Genomic DNA, 17,264 nt, shown 5'->3' on the forward strand with positions numbered 1-17,264 from the left:
AACTTGCATGTGCTGGTTAAAAGGTCCAAGAAGTGAGATGACTGATATTCACATAAGTAATATTTCATTGTTTCAGAATTCTCCATAGGAAGGAAGAAACTTGTGCCCAGAATCCCTGGAAATTGCACCTATTCCATTCACATCACTCCCTCCTGCACCTTGGAGGACTCTTTCCTCCATATTTTTATTGGATTTTGTTCTGTTACCTCCTGAGTTTATATTGTCCATGCACAAATCACATATCATTGGTCAAAAACTGAAACATTTCCTTGGGAGGGAAAGTGTTTAGAGAATGTATTTCATGTAACTTACATTGAAATGGAGAAAAGATTTAATCTAAAAACAACAACAACAAAAATAAAAACAAACTCATATTGATGTTGAAACGGGGAAGAAATTTAATGTTAAACAAAACATCCGTACTACTCTATCAATGGCTATAATCACCATCGTGAGAAGTAGAATATCAGATGTAAGGTCATTATGTAAAAAGAAAAAAAAGGAAATAGTCAAGTGCAGGTTTAGCACAGGGGCACGGGAGAACGCAGGGGAAAGTCTGAGAGACTTGCATACTGATGGGGAGGTGAGGCAGGGACGGGGCCAGGAAGACAAGGCTGCTCAGGGCCCGGCAGTGGGCAGCTCCTTGCAGCAGGGAACTCAGGCCAGATGTAGACCTTCCAGAGTCAGGCCTGTCAGAGGGACCCCCTGGAAGTGAAGGGGGAAGGGTGGGGCCAGAATGGGGCTCTGCCACAAGGAACTCCCAGACAGGCTGCTGTCCTCCTCAGACAGGAAGGCGCAGGCCCAGGAGACAGGGAGAGCCTTCCTCCAGGTCTCCTGCCCTGCTGGGGCCTCAGCTGACAGCAAGCTGGGTCGCTTAGGATGATGAGGGCACTAAGATGCTAGCGTCAGGGTCAGGGTCCACCACTGACTCCTCCTGCGAGACCCACAGCCGGCCCTCAGGGGTCCCCCTCGCTGAGGATCAGCTCAGCGCCCCATCTGACATGGTTTGGAGCGACACGCAGAGACACAGAGGCATGCTGACCCACGGAAGGCACCTTGGTCCTTGGGGCCTCTGAGTTTCGAAGCCTCTCCCACATCCCTGGGTCAGCAGATCATCCCTGTCCCTGACAGACAGGTCAGACCTGGAGAAGGGAAACCTGGCCTGATGCTGTGGTGTCGTCCCTGCAGGACAGGAGGTGAGGGCAGTTAAAGGATGGGTCAAGGGTGAGCAGGAGGGTAAAGGTCGCTTCAGAAGATGGTTTCTGGGAAGGGCATCGTACAGGGCCTTCTGGATGAGGTGGGGCTCCTCCAGAACCACGTGAGGCTCTTAGACCTGGATGAGGCTTCTGCATAAGAGCTGCCCAACAAAGGAAGAGAAATCCGTGAGCACTTCCCAGAGGGCCTCCACCGCACTGCAGATGGCCTGTAGGCAGGCCGCGGCCTTCTCCCACAGCCAGGTGAGCGCATCCCGACACCCGGACAGGAAACTCTGCAGAATGCCCAAGAACTGCCGCAGGGCTCTGGCCCAGATGCTCTCTTCCGGATTCTGGACCTCCAGAGAGGTGGAGACGGAGCGTCTCTGGATTCTGCAGCGTACTTCTTGCCGTGCTTCCTGAAGCAAGGGACTGGACTCCTTCAGGGTTTCCTGCAGGGATTGTGGGCTATTCAGGGACTCGCCCGGAGCGAGGCAGACCCTGGTCCTGACCTTACCGAGGCCTCCCAGCCCTTGTGAAATGCTGGGACTCAGAAGCCCACGAATCCAAACTGCCTGCTTCTGGCCAAAAGGTCTGCAGACACGAGCACTTCTCCCAGAGACTGGGCCTTGCCCCTCGGTTCCCTTCGAAGAACGAACCCCAGTGCTTGGTTGTACCTGCGTCTACGTGATCAACCACTGAACCCAGCACCAGGCCCACGGGGCTCATAGCAGGAAGCTAAGTCCAGGGCTCTGGCCACCGATGCTGAGTCGGGAGGCTGATGCTCGAAAGGCTGCACCACCTGAGATTTCAGGGACCCCCCCCTTCATCCCCCACTCCAGGGAGCTCTGTGCACACGCAGCAGCCCCAAGGACAAGAGAGACCAGTGGGGAGGGGAAGGAAGGCACTGAGACAGTGGCTCCAACTCACGGGACTGTTCTCTTGAATGTGATTATCCATGACTTTAAAGGCGTCCTTGATGAATTTCTCCTGGGGAGAGGAAGTGTGCAGTCTGCACTCCTGCCTCGCTGCTGAGGTCAGTGGTCCCCAGTGTGGCCTCCCGTGCATCCAGGTGAGTCTGAAGGGAGCCAGTGCCCCAGACTCCATACCCTGGCTGATCCAACTCTGAGGACTACCCTTAGCAGGGGGCAAGGTCCAAACTCACCTTAGTCTCTGCTAGGACTGCCTCCATCTGTTGGGAAAAAACGCTCTGTTTAAAATACCCCCACCCTCTCTCACTTTCACCCTGAATCCCAAGGCCCAGCTAGTACTCATCTCTGCCCAGTTACCCCAATAACTAACACTCAACCTGGGGACCATGCTCTGGCATCCTGCCCACCCTCGTTGCCCTGTGGTCTGGACGCTGCCCTCAGCATCCCTGGGCCTCCGTATCTCCTCCCTGTGCACTCACCTGCCACACAGGTGTGCGTTTGTCCAGTGTAAGGACTGGGTGCTGAGCTGTGACCCTCATCATCACCATGACTGTGAACCCACACCACCTCCCTCAAACTGGGGAGGGTCGGGGGTGGGGCACAGTGACCCACCTGTGCTCCTTCTGGTTCATTTTCCATTGTATCGAAAAATTCATCTACAAGGTTGTGCTGTGAACAGAGATGGACTTGAGTAAAAGAATCTCGGTTCTTCTCCCTGCTGGGTCCCAAGTGGGCCAGAATGTTCTCAGCTTCACCCAGCAGAACCCAGGCCTCCCGAACCCCAGCTATACGTGGAAATGAGCTTCTTACCATTAACACCCTGAAAGAAGCCAGGACACGTGGGTCTCTCTGTGGAGGTAACAGTGAAATTCAGGCTTCTGACCTTGTAACCACCAAGATCTGTTTTATACACACACACACACTCACCCAAGGAGGACGGTTGCCCTGGAGTAGGCGGGTCAACCTGGTTCCCAGATGTCTAGCCCTCCGTGGTCCTGCTGAGAGCTGACCAGGGAGGAACTGGTGCTGTCCTCTCCTGTCTGAGGTGCTGAGGGTGACAGTGGCCAGTCTTCCTGACTTCTGACCCTGCAGACCGCCCCCCAGCCCTTCCCCTCCAGACAATTGATGACTCAATGGAGGATACTCGGGAATCTGGCGCTGTCCCCGCTGCCCTCCTGGCCCTGGGTAGTCAGTGCGGCTCACAGCGCAAGCAGGGCTCCCGTCTGCACACCCTTGTCTGGGGGCCCCATCCTGTCAGCCCAGCATCACACATGACTGGGCAAGGAAACTCCTCGCGGGTCCGTGGGGACACTCTCTGCCCACATCCTCTCACTGGACCTGAGTGCTCAGCCTGGCTCACCCCAAGATGACCACTCCCAGACACCGGTGTTCCATGGCCCAGAGCCCCTGGGGATCTGGTCACCCTCAGAACTAGGTAGGTGAGTGGACAGAGGGCGGAGGCCACCCCAAAGGGTAAGAATAGTTTCTGATCTCAGTGTGGCTTCAGCTGTTGATCCACGCCCTGAGAGAAATGCTTTCAGCTTTTCTCTGAAAATCCTGGCCAGTGAACTAGACCCCACACGCTGCAACTAAGATCGCTCAGAGACAAAAGAAATTCAATAAATAGGAATAAGCATTAGAAGGAGCCTGAGGACGGCTGATTCCTCGGACACTGCAGAGGCTCCAGGTCCGGCTCCCCCACGAGCATGACGACTCTAATTCCTACACTCACTCCCTGGTCCATTGCTCCTTCCTCGGTCCCAAAGGCCCCCACACTGAGCTGCCTGCAAAACTGACCTCCCAGCAGGAGCCCCAGCCCCACAGCCAGGACCTGCCACATAAGGAAAGGGCTCAGAGCAACAGGAAATTGGAGCGTGCTTGTCAACAATTATCCAAAATTTCAGGATGGTGACAGCAGAGCGTTCGACCAGGGTTATTGTGAGACGAGGTGCTTTGTGGCACGGGTCCCATGTTTTGACCCTCTGCTTCCTCAGTGGGAAGGAAATGGCAACCCGCTCCAGTATCTCTGCCTGGAGAAGCCCATGGACAGGGGAGCCTGGTGGGCTACAGTCCCGGGGTTCGCAAAGAGTTGGACACCACTGAGGGACTCACACTTTCACTTCCCCTGTGGCCACCCCAGGGCCCAGGGAGGGTGGGACAGAGGTTGCTGCGCACAGAGCAGTCAGCAGGGCTGGGGCTGAGCTGGTGGGAGCGGGGACAGGTGGCAAAGGAGACTCCAGGACCACTCTCCCCTCATCTCTTGTCACTCACCTTAGTGAAGCACATGGTGGCTCAGGGTCCTGCCGCTGGGACCTGGTGGAGGAAGAGTGGGAGGAAAGTGCTTCAGAGAAGAGGGCTCGCCCACCACCCTGGAGGGTCCTCCGCCTGCAGGTCTCCCCGACCCCCACGCCAGGCTCCCCAGAGCCCCTCACCTGAGATCCTGCAGCCAGAGCTCCAGCTGAGCACTACCCCGCTGCCTGCTGAGCCCCAGCGACTTAAGAGCTGGCCAGGGAAGGGCAGAGAGGGTGGAGCCCTGCTGGGGAGGAGGCAGGGTCAGCTGGGTGTGTTTGAGACAGAAACTGAGATAGAAATAGAAGCAGAAACAGAAGAGGAAGGGGGGGAGTCAGAAGGAGGGGAAGACATGGAGCCAGAATCTGAGGGGCGGGGCGGGAAGGGCGTGTCCCTTACACTCAGGGTCCCAGGACAGGGGCCTTCTCCCTGAGCTGGGTGGGGATCTCTGAGCCCAGCTTGGGCTGGGACCCCCCGCCATCGGCTAGAGCACGCGGAGGGACGGGGTAAAGTCCAGACTTGGGATGATAGTTTGAGGAAGCTTCAGGGGGAGCCGACCAGGGCCCTTGAACAGACTGCACCCCACTCCACATCCAGAGAAGCTTCTGTAGCTGCCCTGCCCTCAGGAAGTCACAGGACCTGCGGGAGCCCTGAGGTGGAGACTCTCCCCTGCATCCAGGGAAGGGCCGGGCCTGTGTGCCTCACCCACAGGATGTGTCCTTCAGAAGGGGCAGAAGGGAGCCTTGCTGGCCGTCTGGGCCCCGCTGACCAGGGTCTCCTGAGCCCTGCTCGGGCCCCCGGGCCTCAGTCACCATGGCAGGGGTCTCCCTGGCCCTGGCCAGCCCCACAGGGCTTGACTCTCACAGCCTGGCCCACCTCCCCCTAAGACCACAGCCCCTCACAGCCATGGCCTGGCATCGGTCTTAGAGACCCAGGGCTGCCATAACAAAGAGCCACAGACCCGGGTCTCAGCAACACACATTTATTCTCACAGTGAAGCCTCGAAATTGAAATCAAGGCGTCAGCAGGCAGCGGTTGCTCTGCGAGCCCTGAGGGAAGCAAGTGTTCCAGGCTTCTCTCCTAGGCCTGTTGACAGCTGTCTCCAGGTCTACATGGTGCCCTCCCTAGACACGTATCTGTCTCCTAATTCCCCATTTTCCTAAGGTCACCAGTCATAATGGATTAGGACCCACCCTAAGGGCCTCATGCTCACTTGATTCCCTGTAAAGACCCCCCTCCAGGCGCTGGTGGTTAGGACTTCACTGTGTGAATTTAGGGGAACACGATTTAGTGTCTAATATCCTTGAAGAGGAACCGGGCTCCTGATGGGCCACCCGTGTGCACCCCATGGGGACAACCTATGAATCCTGCTCCTCAGGGAAAGTCTCTCTTGGGCCCACCAGACCCCAGCCGGCACCCCCTGCCCCTGTTGCTGACGGTGACATCGTCGGGAGCCGGCAGCCCGCCCTCCCAGAGGCTCAGATCGCGCGGGTAGCCGGGGTCCGGGCGCGCCACAGCCTCGTCCTACCGCCAGTACTGCCGCCCCCGGATCAGGGAGGTCTTCCCGTTGAGCCGCCAGGAGAACACGGCGTCCACCTCCGTCCCGGGGGGCAGCCCCAGCTCGGTGAGCGGGCTTGCGGCGCCCTCTAGCAGCCGGTCCTGGAACGACCAGAACTGCGGGCCTGCGGGCGGGGCGGGGGCCGGGTAGGCCGCGCTGCGCGTGCCCCGCGCTAGCCCCCCACCACCAGGACCCTTCTACTGCTGCCAAGTCGCTTCAGGCGTGTCCGACTCTGTGCGACTCCATAGACGGCAACCCACCAGGCTCCCCCATCCCTGGGATTCTCCAGGCAAGAACACTGGAGTGGGTTGCCATTTCCTTTTCCAATGCATAAAAGTGGAAAGTGAAAGTGAAGTCGCTAAGTCGTGTCCGACTCCTTGCGACCCCATGGACTACAGCCTTCCAGGCTCCTCCGACCATGGGATTTTCCAGGCAAGAGTACTGGAGTGGGGTGCCACCGCCTTCTCCACAAAAGAAGAGAATCGGGCACTGATTTAGATCCTGAATTCTGTGATGAGCTGGGATGGGGGGAGGTCAATAGATGGCCCACGTCCCACCCACTCATCACCCAGGAACGTTGACGAAGCAGTGACCCCAGACTGAGAGGGGACCAGTCGGGGGACCAGTCCACTGTCTTCCCGCCAGCATGAGCTGATGGGAGCCAGGAAGCTCCCGAGAGGACGGCAGGGGCTCAGGTGTGGAGGAGCAGAGAGGTGTTCCAGGTGCAGGAGGGTGTCCCCCTGAAAGTGGGCAGTTCTGGTTCCAGGGTGCTGACCGGAAAGAAGGTGCACGGGGCCGACTGTGGAGCATCATCTATGTGTGAGCAGTGATGTCACCCAGGACCTGGGGCACGGCGACCAGGGGTGGTCTCAGGGCTGATGTGGGGTCCCCAGCAAAGTGGGTTGCTTGGGATGTCACAGAAGGAGGACAGGGTGACAAAAATCACAGAGGGCCCACAGAGGCAGGCTGGGGTTCAGCGTCCCGGGGTGGACGGTGGGGCCCATCCCTAAAGACCCAAACAGCTTGGCACAGTTGTTGACAGGAGTGGCCTGGGCTGCCTGGCACACAGACTGGGGCCTTCAGAAGGGAATGAAGGCCGTCTGGGCGCTGAGACCTCTGGGGTCCCCTCGATCCAAAGCGAAGTGGCAGGTGTCTCCCTCCCCTGGCCTGCCCCACAGGGCTTGTCCCTCACAGCCTGGCCAGCCTCCTTGCTGAGGCAACAGCCTCTCTCAGCCCAGCACCTCCATGGCCTTCTCGTAAGTCTTCCAGCCCCAGGGCCACCATAACAAAGAACCACAGACCCGTGTATCAACAACACACATTTATTCTCTCACACGGGAGCCTAGAAGTTGAGGCCAAGGTGTCAGCAGGTATGGTTCCTCTGAGAGCCCTGAGGGAAGCCTGTGTTCCAGGTCTCTCCTAGGCTTTAGATAACCATCTCCACATCAACACGGAATCCTCTCCAGACATGTATGTGTCTCCTAATCCCCCATTTTCCTAAGGTCACCAGTCATAATGGATTAGGGCCCACCCCAAGGACCAGGTTTCTCTTGATCCCTTGTAAAGACCACCTCCAGATGACGTGGCATTCAGAGGACTTCGGCATGGGAATTTGGAGACACAGTGCGACTTCTGATATCCTTGAAGGGCAACTGGATTTGGAAAGTAGAGGTGTTTCTTGGGCACAGCTGGAAGGGAAAGCTCTGAGCCGGGGGCTGGGATGTTCAGTCGTTTAGGTGTTGGGAGGAAGACAGGGCTACGGGAGTCCCCACATGTCACAGGTTTAGGTTTAAGACTCCTGCAAGACTCCTAGGAGGAACGTTTCCAGGAGACAGCACAGGTCAGCTAAGAGACTGAGGAAGTGGGAGAACTCACAGCGTGGGGGCACTAGTGGTAAGGGATCTGACTGCTAATGAGGGAGATGCAAGCGACCTGGGTTCAATGCCTGGGCTCGGAAGATCCCTTGGAGAAGGAAATGACACGCACTGCACTGTCCTTGCCTGGGAAATCCCATGGATGAGGGACCTGGTGGGCCACAGTCCGTGGGGCTGCAGAGGCAAACACGACAGGGCGACAGCACTCACAGCGTAGCAAGGCATGATTATTTCCTGAGCCATGTGCCGCATTTTCCATGTGCCAGGGAATGTGGTGGGGCCTTGAGGGGAACTGGCTTGAAACAGAGGGGTAGGGCTGCCCCGGAGAAAAAGGAGGGCATCCCAGGCAAAAGGAGCAGCATGTGTAGAGACCCAGGCCGTAGAGCAAGGAGCTTGGCCGGCAGCCAAGGACTATTGTGCAGCCGAGGAGATGCAGAGCAGCGTCCTGCGGATGAGACTCGGTCTGACAGGTCACTGAGAGCCTTAGGTCCTCAGTTGTGTCCGACTCTGTGCCACCCCGTGGACTGTAGGCTGCCAGGCTCCTTTTGCCTGTCGCTGAATTCTTTCTGAGCTGAGACATAAAGGACCAGAGTTCCTCGGATCCCATGAAATACCACCTAACGGTTTCAAATGCCTATCCTATGCTAAATGGAGTACAAAACATCTGCTTTACAGCAAATAACCCACTGAAAACTGCTGCCTATAACATGCATGTGCTGGTTAAAAGGTCCAAGAAGTGAGATGACTGATATTCACATAAGTAATATTTCATCTGTTCAGAATTCTCCATAGGAAGGAAGAAACTTGTGCCCAGAATCCCTGGAAATTGCACCTATTCCATTCACATCACTCCCTCCTGCACCTTGGAGGACTCTTTCCTCCATATTTTTATTGGATTTTGTTCTGTTACCTCCCGAGTTTATATTGTCCATGCACAAAGCACATATCATTGGTCAAAAACAAACATTTCTTTGGGAGGGAAAATGTTTAGAAAATGTATTTCATGTGACTTACATTGAAATGGAGAAAAGATTTAATCTAAAAACAACAACAACAAAAAACAAACTCATATTGACTTTGAAACGGGGAAGAAATTTAATGTTAAACACAGAATACCGTACTACTTCTATCAGCTGAGTAACCTCACCATCGTGAGAAGTAGAATATCAGATGTAAGGTCATTATGTAAAAAGAAAAAAAGGAAATAGTCAAGTGCAGGTTTAGCACAGGGGCACCGGAGAACACAGGGGAAAGCCTGAGAGACTTGCATACTGATGGGGAGGTGAGGCAGGGACGGGGCCAGGAAGCCAAGGCTGCTCAGGGCCTGGCAGTGGGCGGCTCCTTGAAGCAGGGAACTCAGGCCAGAGGTAGGCCTTCCAGAGTCAGGCCTGTCAGAGGGACCCCCTGGAAGTGAAGGGGGAAGGGTGTGGCCGGAATGGAGCTCTGCCACAAGGAACTCCCAGACAGGCTGCTGTCCTCCTCAGACAGGGAGGCGCAGGCCCAGGAGACAGGGAGAGCCTTCCTCCAGGTCTCCTGCCCTGCTGGGGCCTGTGCTGACAGCAAGCTGGGTCGTTTAGGATGATGAGGGCACTAAGATGCTAATGTCAGGGTCAGGGTCCACCGCTGACTCCTCCTGCGAGACCCGCAGCCGGCCCTCAGGGGTCCCCCTCGCTGAGGATCAGCTCAGCGCCCCATCTGACATGGTTTGGAGCGACAGGCAGAGGCACAGAGGCATGCTGACCCACGGAAGGCACCTTGGTCCTTGGCGCCTCCGGGCTTCCAAGCCTCTCCCACATCCCTAGGTCAGCAGAGCATCCCCGTCCCTGACAGACAGGTCAGACCTGGAGATGGAAAACCTGGCCTGATGCTGTGGTGTCGTCCCTGCAGGACAGGAGGGGAGGGCAGTTAAAGGATGGGTCAAGGGTGAGCAGGAGGGTAAAGGTCGCTTTAGAAGATGGTTTCCGGGAAGGGGATCGTGCAGGGCCTTCTGGATGAGGTGGAGTTCCTCCAGAATCACTGGGGCTCCTATACCTGGATGAGGTTTCCGAAGAGCTGCCCCACAGAGGAGTACATATCCATCAGCATTCCGCAGACGGCCTTCACTGCACTCCAGACGGCCTCCAGGAACGCCCCCACCTTCTCCCAAAGCCAGGTGAGCACATCCCAACACCGCTGCTGGATACTCTGCAGAATGCCTTGGAACCGCCGCAGGGCTCTGGCCCAGATGCTCTCTTCCAGATTCAAGACCTCCAGACAGGCAGAGCCTGAGGGTCTCTGGATTCTGCGGCGTACTTCTTGCCTTGCTTCCTGAAGCAAGGGACTGGACTCCTTCAGGGATTCCTGCATGGATGGGGGCCTTTCAGGGACCCGCCCTGGGTGAGGCAGACCCTGGTCCTGACCTGACTGAGGCCTCCCAGACCTTGGGAGACGCTGTAACTCAAAAGTACAGCCCAGCCCAACCCAAACCGCCTGCCTGCAGACCAAGAGCTTTGCAGACACAAGGACTTCTCCCAGAGACTGGGTCTGCTCCTTGGTTCGCCTTGAAGAATGAACTCTGGTGCTTGGTTGTATCTGCCTGCAGGTGGTTGGCCTCTGAACCCAGCACGAGACCCACGGGTCTTAGAGCAGGAAGCTGAGTCAGGGCTCTGGCCACCGTGTGCTGAGTGGGGAGGGTGATGCCCGCAAGGCTGCACCATCTGAGATTTCAGGGACCACCCCCTTCATCCCCCACTCCAGGGAGCTCTGTGCGCACATAGCAGCCCCAAGGACAAGAGAGACCAGTGGGGAGGGGAAGGAAGGCGCTGAGATAGTGGCTGTGACTCACTGGAAGGTTCTGTTGAATGTGATCTTCTATAAATTCACTGATGTCCTCGCTGAGCTCCTCCTGGGGAGAGGAAGCGTGCAGTCTGCACTCCTGCCTCCCTGCTGACGTCTGGGGTCCCCACTGTGGCCTCCCGTGCATCCAGGTGAGTCTGAAGGGAGCCAGGGCCCCAGACCCCATACCCTGGCTGATGCAACTCTGAGGACTACCCTTAGCAGGGGGCAAGGTCCAAACTCACCTCCGTCTCATCTAGGGCTGCCTCCATCTGGTGGGGAAAAAATATTGTATTTAAAACACCCCCACCCTCTCTCACTTTCACCCTGAATCCCAAGCCCCAGCTAGTACTCATCTCGGCCCAGTCACCCCAATAACTAACCCTCAACCCGAGGGCCATACTCTGGCATCCCTGCCTTGCCCTGTTGCCCTGTGGTCTGGACGCCGCCCTCAGCATCCCTGGGCCTCCGTATCCCCTCCCTGTGCACTCACCTGCCACACAGGTATGCGTTTGTCCAGTGTAAGGACTGGGTGCTGAGCTGTGACCCTCATCATCACTGTGACTGTGAACCCACCTACCGCCCTCAAACTGGGGAGGGTTGAGGGTGGGGCACACTGACCCACCTGTGCTTCTTCTGGTTCATTTCCCATCTTATCACAGAAATCATCCACCCGTTTGTGCTGTGAACAGAGATGGACTTGAGTAAAAGAATCTCCGTCCTTCTCCCTGCTGGGTCTCAAGTGGGCCAGATCGACTCGGCTTCACCTCGCAGACCCAGGCCTCCCGAGACCCTAGCTATTCATGGGGATGAGCCTCTTACCATTATGGACCTCAGAGAAGCCTGGTCATATGGGACTCCCTGTGGAGGTAACAGTGAAACTCAGATTCTGTCCTTGTAACCACCGAGACCTGTCCTACACACACACACACACACACACACACACACACACACACACACGGACACTGACCAAAGGAGGACCCTTGCCCTGGAGTAGGCAGGTCAACCTATTTCCCAGATGCCTAGCCCTCCGTGGTCCTGCTGAGAGCTGACCAGGGAGGACCTGGCACTGTCCTCTCGGGTCTGAGGCTCTGAGGGTGACAGTGGCCAGTCTTCAGACCTCTGACCCTGCAGACCCCCGGCCCCCAGGACCTTCCACTCCAGACCCTTGATGAGTCATGGAGGTGGGAGGCGCCCCACCGACCCCTGGGAGACTCCACCTAACGGCGGGCATCTGGTGGGTCCCCACTGCCCTCCTGGCCCTGGGTGGTCAGTGGGGCTCACAGCGCATGCAGGGCTCCGTCTGCACACCCTTGTCCAGGGGGCCCATCCTGTCAGCCCAGCATCACACACAACTGGGCAAGGAAACACCTCGAGGGGCCGTGGGGACACTCTCTGCCCGCATCGTCTCACTGGGCCTGGCCGCTCAACCTCGGCCAGCCACGCTGACCACTGCCAGATACTGGTGTTCCATGGCCTGGAGCTCCTGAGCATCTTGTCACCGTCAGAACTGAGATGAGGGAGTTGTACAGAGGGCGGAGGGCACTCCAAAGGGAAAGAGTAGACTCTGAGCTCAGTGTGGCTCGGCTACTCATCCAGGCCCTGAGAGAAATGTTTTCAGCTTTTCTCTGAAAATGCTGGCCACATGCTGCAACTAAGATCGCTCAGAGACAAAAGAAATTCAATAAATAGGAATAAGCATTAGAAGGAGCCCGAGGATAGCTGATTCCTAGGAGACTGCAGACGCTCCACGTCTGGCTCCCCCACGAGCATGACGACTCTAATTCCTACACTCACTCCCTGGTCCATTGCTCCTTCCTCGGTCCCAAAGGCCCCCACACTGAGCTGCCCCCCAAACCGAACTCCCAGCAGGAGCCCCAGCCCCACAGCCAGGACCTGCTACATAAGGAAAGGGCTCAGAGCAACAGGAAACTGGTGCCTGCTTGTCAACAATTATCCAGAATTTCAGGATGGTGACAGCAGAGCGTTCGACCAGGGTCATTGTGAGACGGGGCGCTTTGATGGCCCGGGTCCCATGTTTTGACCCTCTGCTTCCCCAGTGGGAAGGAAATGGCAACCCGCTCCAGTATCTCTGCCTGGAGAAGCCCATGGACAGGGGAGCCTGGTGGGCTATAGTCCCCGGGTTCGCAAAGAGTTGGACACCACTGAGCGACTAACACTTTCACTTTCCCCTGCGGCCACCCTAGGGCCCAGGGAGGGTGGAACAGAGGCTGTTGTGCAGAAAGCAGTCAGCAGGGCTGGGGCTGAGCTGGTGGGAGCCAGATCGGGCGGCAAATGATACTCCAGGACCACTCTCCCCTCATCTCTTTTCGTCACTACCTTTGCGAAGCACATGGTGGCTTAGGGTCCTCCCGCTGGGACCTGCTGGAGGAAGAGGTTGGGGGGTGGAAAGTGCTTCAGAGAAGCGGGCTCGCCCACCACCCTGGAGGGTCCTCCGGCTGCAGGTCTCCCCCATCCCCATGCCGGGGTCCCCAGAGCCCCTCACCTGAGATCCTGCAGTCAGAGCTCCAGCTGAGCACTACCCCGCTGCCTGCTGAGCCCCAGCGACGTAAGAGCCGGCCAGGGAGGGGCAGAGAGGGTGGAGCCTTGCTGGGGGAGGGAATAGGGGCAGCTGGGAGTGTTTGAGACAGAAACTGAGTCAGAAATAGAAGCAGAAAAAAAAGGGGAAAGCGGGGAGTCAGAAGGAGGGGAAGACATGGAGCCAGAGGTCTGAGGGCCGGGGCGGGGAGGGCATGTCTCTTACTCTCAGGGTCCCAGGACAGGCCCCTTCTCCCTGAGCTGGGTGGGGATCTCTGAGCCCAGCTTGGGCCACATTCCCCCACCATCGGCTGGAGCATGGGGAGGGACGGGGTAAAGTCCAGACTTGGGACGATAGTTTGAGGAAGATTCGGGGGGAGCCGACCAGGGCCCTCGAACAGACTGCACCCCACTCCACATCCAGAGAAGCTTCTGTAGCTGCCCTGCCCTCAGGAAGTCACAGGACCTGCAGGGGCCCTGAGGTGGAGACTCTCCCCGGGGCCCTGGCATCCAGGGCAGGGCCGGGCCTGTGTGCCTCACCCACAGGATGTGTCCCTCAGAAGGGGCAGAAGGGAGCCTTGCTGGCCGTCTGGGCCCCACTGACCAGGGTCTCCTGAGCCCTGCTCGGGCCCCCGGGCCTCAGTCACCATGGCAGGGGTCTCCAAGACCCTGGCCAGCCCCACAGGGCTTGACTCTCACAGCCTGGCCCACCTCCCCCTAAGACCACAGCCCCTCACAGCCATGGCCTGGCATCTGTCTTAGAGACCCAGGGCTGCCACAACAAAGAGCCACAGACCCGGGTCTCAGCAACACATATTTATTCTCACAGTGGAGCCTCGAAATTGAAATCAAGGCGTCAGCAGGCAGCGGTTGCTCTGCGAGCCCTGAGGGAAGCATGTGTTCCAGGCTTCTCTCCTAGGCCTGTAGACAGATGTCTCCAGGTCTGCATGGCGCCCTCCCTAGACAAGTATCTGTCTCCTAATTCCCCATTTTCCTAAGGTCACCAGTCATAATGGATTAGGGCCCACCCTAAGGACCTCATGCTCACTTGATTCCCTGTAAAGACTCCCCTCCAGGTGCTGGTGGTTAGGACTTCACTGTGTATATTTAGGGGAACACTATTCAGTGTCTAATATCCTTGAAGAGGAACCGGCCTCCTGATGGGCCATCTGTGTGCACCCCACGGGGACAACCTATGAATCGTGCTCCTCAGGGAAAGTCTCTCTTGAGTGCACAAGACCCCAGCCGGCACCGCCTGCCCCTTAGGTCCGTTCAGTTGTCTGAAACTCCCTTCCTACACCCAGGAAGTCCAGATTCTTCCCTGAGCCACCTCAGAACTCCAGGGTGGGAGGGAGCCAATAGAGCTGCTCTTGCTTCAGCTGCAGGCTTCCCTGGTGGCTCAGAGAGTAGAGAATCTGCCTGCAATGCAGGAGACATAGGTTCGATCCCTGGGTCGGAAAGATCCCCCTGGAGAAAGGAACCCACTCCTCTATCATGGCCCGGAGAGTTCCATGGACTGCATAGTCCATGGGTCGCAAAGAGTCACACGGGTGAGCGGCTTTCACTTGCTTCAGCTGCACGCCTCATTTCCAGGTCGTATTTCCAGTGATCTGGCTGCCTGAGACGTGACAATGGGCACCTCCACATCTGTCTCAGGAAGGCCACCTCCTGAAAGGCATTTCATGTCTCACGTTGGGCTGAACCCTTTTCTTTATAGAGTTTTAGTGAGATGTAATTCACATATCATACAATTCACCCAGGAAAGGGCCTAATTTAATGCACAGTACTACTCAACCACCACCACCATCAATTTCACAATACTTTTATCATCTCCAGAAACCATACTGCACCCTTAAGCCTCCAGGGCCCACCACCAGGCAATCCCTAAGTCTGTTTTTAACTTTTTGGGGTACCACTAGACTATTTCCCCAGGCTTTCCTGGTAGCTCAGCAGTAAAGAATCTGCCTGCAATGCTGAAAACCAGCTTCAATCCGTGGGTCAGGGAAGATCCCTGGGAGGAAGACATGGCAACCCACTCTAATACTCTTGCCTGGAAAACCACATGGACAGAGGAGCCTAGGGGGCTACAGTCTATGGGGCCACGGAGACAGCATTGAGCATGCACGACCACACGCAAGAGTAGTAAATGTTTTCTGGCTCCATGCCCTTACCACATGAATCATTTGCAAATTTTCTTCCCCATTCTATCGGTTGTCTTCTTACTTTTCCGGTGTTTCCCTTTGAAATACAAAAGTTTTAAGTGCTTATATTTTAATAATTTATATCATTTACTTCCCATTCTTTAAAAAACATAATTCAGTGCGATGTGGCATTTTGTGAAGCAGACGTCATGAAGTGAGAGGCTGGAGAAGTATCCATTGTCTCAGCGAAAGGAGCCTCAGATATCACATGGGACATCCCTCTCTGGGCGCCTCCAACCAACTCTTGGTTGCCCCCCAGCTCATCCTCAGCCACCCTGTCCCCCGTCAATGCTGGATTCCAGCCTCTTCTGGAAAACAGTGATTCGGGTCTGTCACGTTCCTGCCACCAAACTTCAGCCTGGCTCCATCACTGCTTCAAGGAAATGAGGGTTTTCTCTCCTGTTATTTTTACTGTCCTGCTTTGGGGCTGACAAGCTTTTTGAAGACAAGTTTCCTCCTCCTCGTACTTAGAAAGGGTCCTGACAGAGGCCCAGATGGCTTCTGGTGCCTTTGAATTCCCAGGTGGCTGGCTGGTTGAAGACACCGGGCTGTCATCCTCCTTCTGGCCTGGTCATGACCACGCTGGGCTCCATGTCCCTGGGTCAGCTCTTGCAGCACTGTGGGCCCGCTGAGGCTGGGTGGCACATTAACAAATGGTGGGTCTGTGACTCCACCCATGGGGGGTGAACCTCTCTAACCCAGCCGATGAGCTGGGCTCAGTAAACACAGGAAGAGGTTAGAGAACTTGGCAGAGACACAGAAAAGCCACAAGACAAAGAGATGCAGGTGCTGGCCCAGCTCCCTTGCCCAGGAAGACCACGCCCCGCCCCACCACCCAGTTTGTTAAAATGCAGATTCCTGTCCCCAGACCTCAGAGTGTAGATTCAGATGAGGACATGGAATCTGCATTTTCAGTCTCCAGGGTCATGCTCTCTCTCTCTGTGTGTTTTTTTTCTTTTTTTTTTTTTTTCCGGCAAGATCAAGCGACTTGAGGGATCTTACTTCTGGGACAAGAAATTTAACTCAGGCCATGACAGTGAAAGCACCTGATTCTAACCAGTGGACCACCAGGCAACTCCCTTCTTGGGTCATCCTGTGTGGAATATTCCAGAAATGGATTTGCAGAGTCACTGGGTTTTAGATCCTGAATTCTGTGACGAGTCTGGGGTGGGCAGAGGTCAATGAGGTGGCTCAGGTTCCACCCACTCATCACCCAGGAACGATGAGGAAGCCGTGACCCCAGACTGAGAGGGGGCCAGTCCACTGTCTTCCCATCAGCATGAGCTGATGGGAGCCAAGCAGCTCCCGAGAGGACGGCAGAGGCTCAGGTGTGGAGGAGCAGGGAGGGGTCCAGGTGCAGGAGGGTGTCCCCTGAAAGTGGGTAGTTCTGGTTCCAGGGTGCTGACCGGAAAGAAGGTGCACGGGGCCAACTGTGGAGCATCATCTATGTGTGAGCAGTGATGTCACCCAGGACTTGGGGCACGGTGACCAGGGGTGGTCTCAGGGCTGATGTGGGGTCCCCAGCAATGTGGGTTGCTTGGGATGTCACAGAAGGAGGACAGGGTGACAAACATCACAGAGGGCCCAGAGAGGCAGGGCTGGGGTTCAGCATCCCGGGATGGACGGTGGGGCCTGTCCCTAAAGACCCAAACAGCTTGGCACAGTTGTTGACAGGAGTGGCCTGGGCTGCCTGGCACACAGACTGGGGCCTTCAGGAGAGAATGAAGGCCGTCTGGGCGCTGAGCCCTCTGGGGTCCCCTTGATCCAAGGCGAAGTGGCAGGTGTCTCCCTGCCCTGGCCTGCCCCACAGGGCTTGTCGCTCCCAGCCTGGCCAGCCTCCTTGCTGAGGCAACAGCCTCTCTCAG

General features: G+C 56.6%; 2 protein-coding genes across 4 annotated transcripts; both read right to left on the bottom strand.

Annotated features, from left to right (window-relative positions):
• Positions 1-374: 374 nt before the first annotated feature.
• LOC113883398 lies at positions 375-8,089 on the bottom strand. The gene is made up of 10 exons (XM_027527069.1): positions 8,057-8,089; positions 5,943-6,169; positions 4,558-4,704; positions 4,397-4,438; positions 3,053-3,173; positions 2,936-2,974; positions 2,738-2,794; positions 2,359-2,385; positions 2,124-2,183; positions 375-1,645 (listed from the first exon to the last, which is right to left on the bottom strand). Exons 1-10 carry the CDS (start codon positions 8,087-8,089, stop codon positions 1,328-1,330), a joined length of 1,071 nt encoding a protein of 356 aa, XP_027382870.1. The 3' UTR covers positions 375-1,327.
• An 828-nt stretch (positions 8,090-8,917) lies between these two features.
• On the bottom strand, positions 8,918-13,244 carry LOC113883284. 3 transcript variants are annotated; one of them, XM_027526903.1, is made up of 7 exons: positions 13,167-13,244; positions 13,001-13,045; positions 11,483-11,521; positions 11,286-11,342; positions 10,906-10,932; positions 10,671-10,730; positions 8,918-10,186 (listed from the first exon to the last, which is right to left on the bottom strand). In XM_027526903.1, the coding sequence occupies exons 2-7, from the start codon at positions 13,013-13,015 to the stop codon at positions 9,872-9,874; spliced, it is 513 nt and encodes a 170-aa protein (XP_027382704.1). In that variant the 5' UTR covers positions 13,016-13,045; positions 13,167-13,244; the 3' UTR covers positions 8,918-9,871. The 3 variants fall into 3 exon arrangements, with proteins under 3 accessions (XP_027382704.1, XP_027382703.1, XP_027382705.1); XM_027526902.1 differs by having other exon boundaries at positions 13,001-13,042; positions 13,167-13,241; XM_027526904.1 differs by lacking the exon at positions 13,001-13,045 and having other exon boundaries at positions 13,167-13,210.
• Positions 13,245-17,264: the final 4,020 nt, after the last annotated feature.

This window comes from Bos indicus x Bos taurus, chromosome 25 (genome assembly GCF_003369695.1).
Source record: "Bos indicus x Bos taurus breed Angus x Brahman F1 hybrid chromosome 25, Bos_hybrid_MaternalHap_v2.0, whole genome shotgun sequence".
NCBI lineage: Eukaryota > Metazoa > Chordata > Mammalia > Artiodactyla > Bovidae > Bos > Bos indicus x Bos taurus.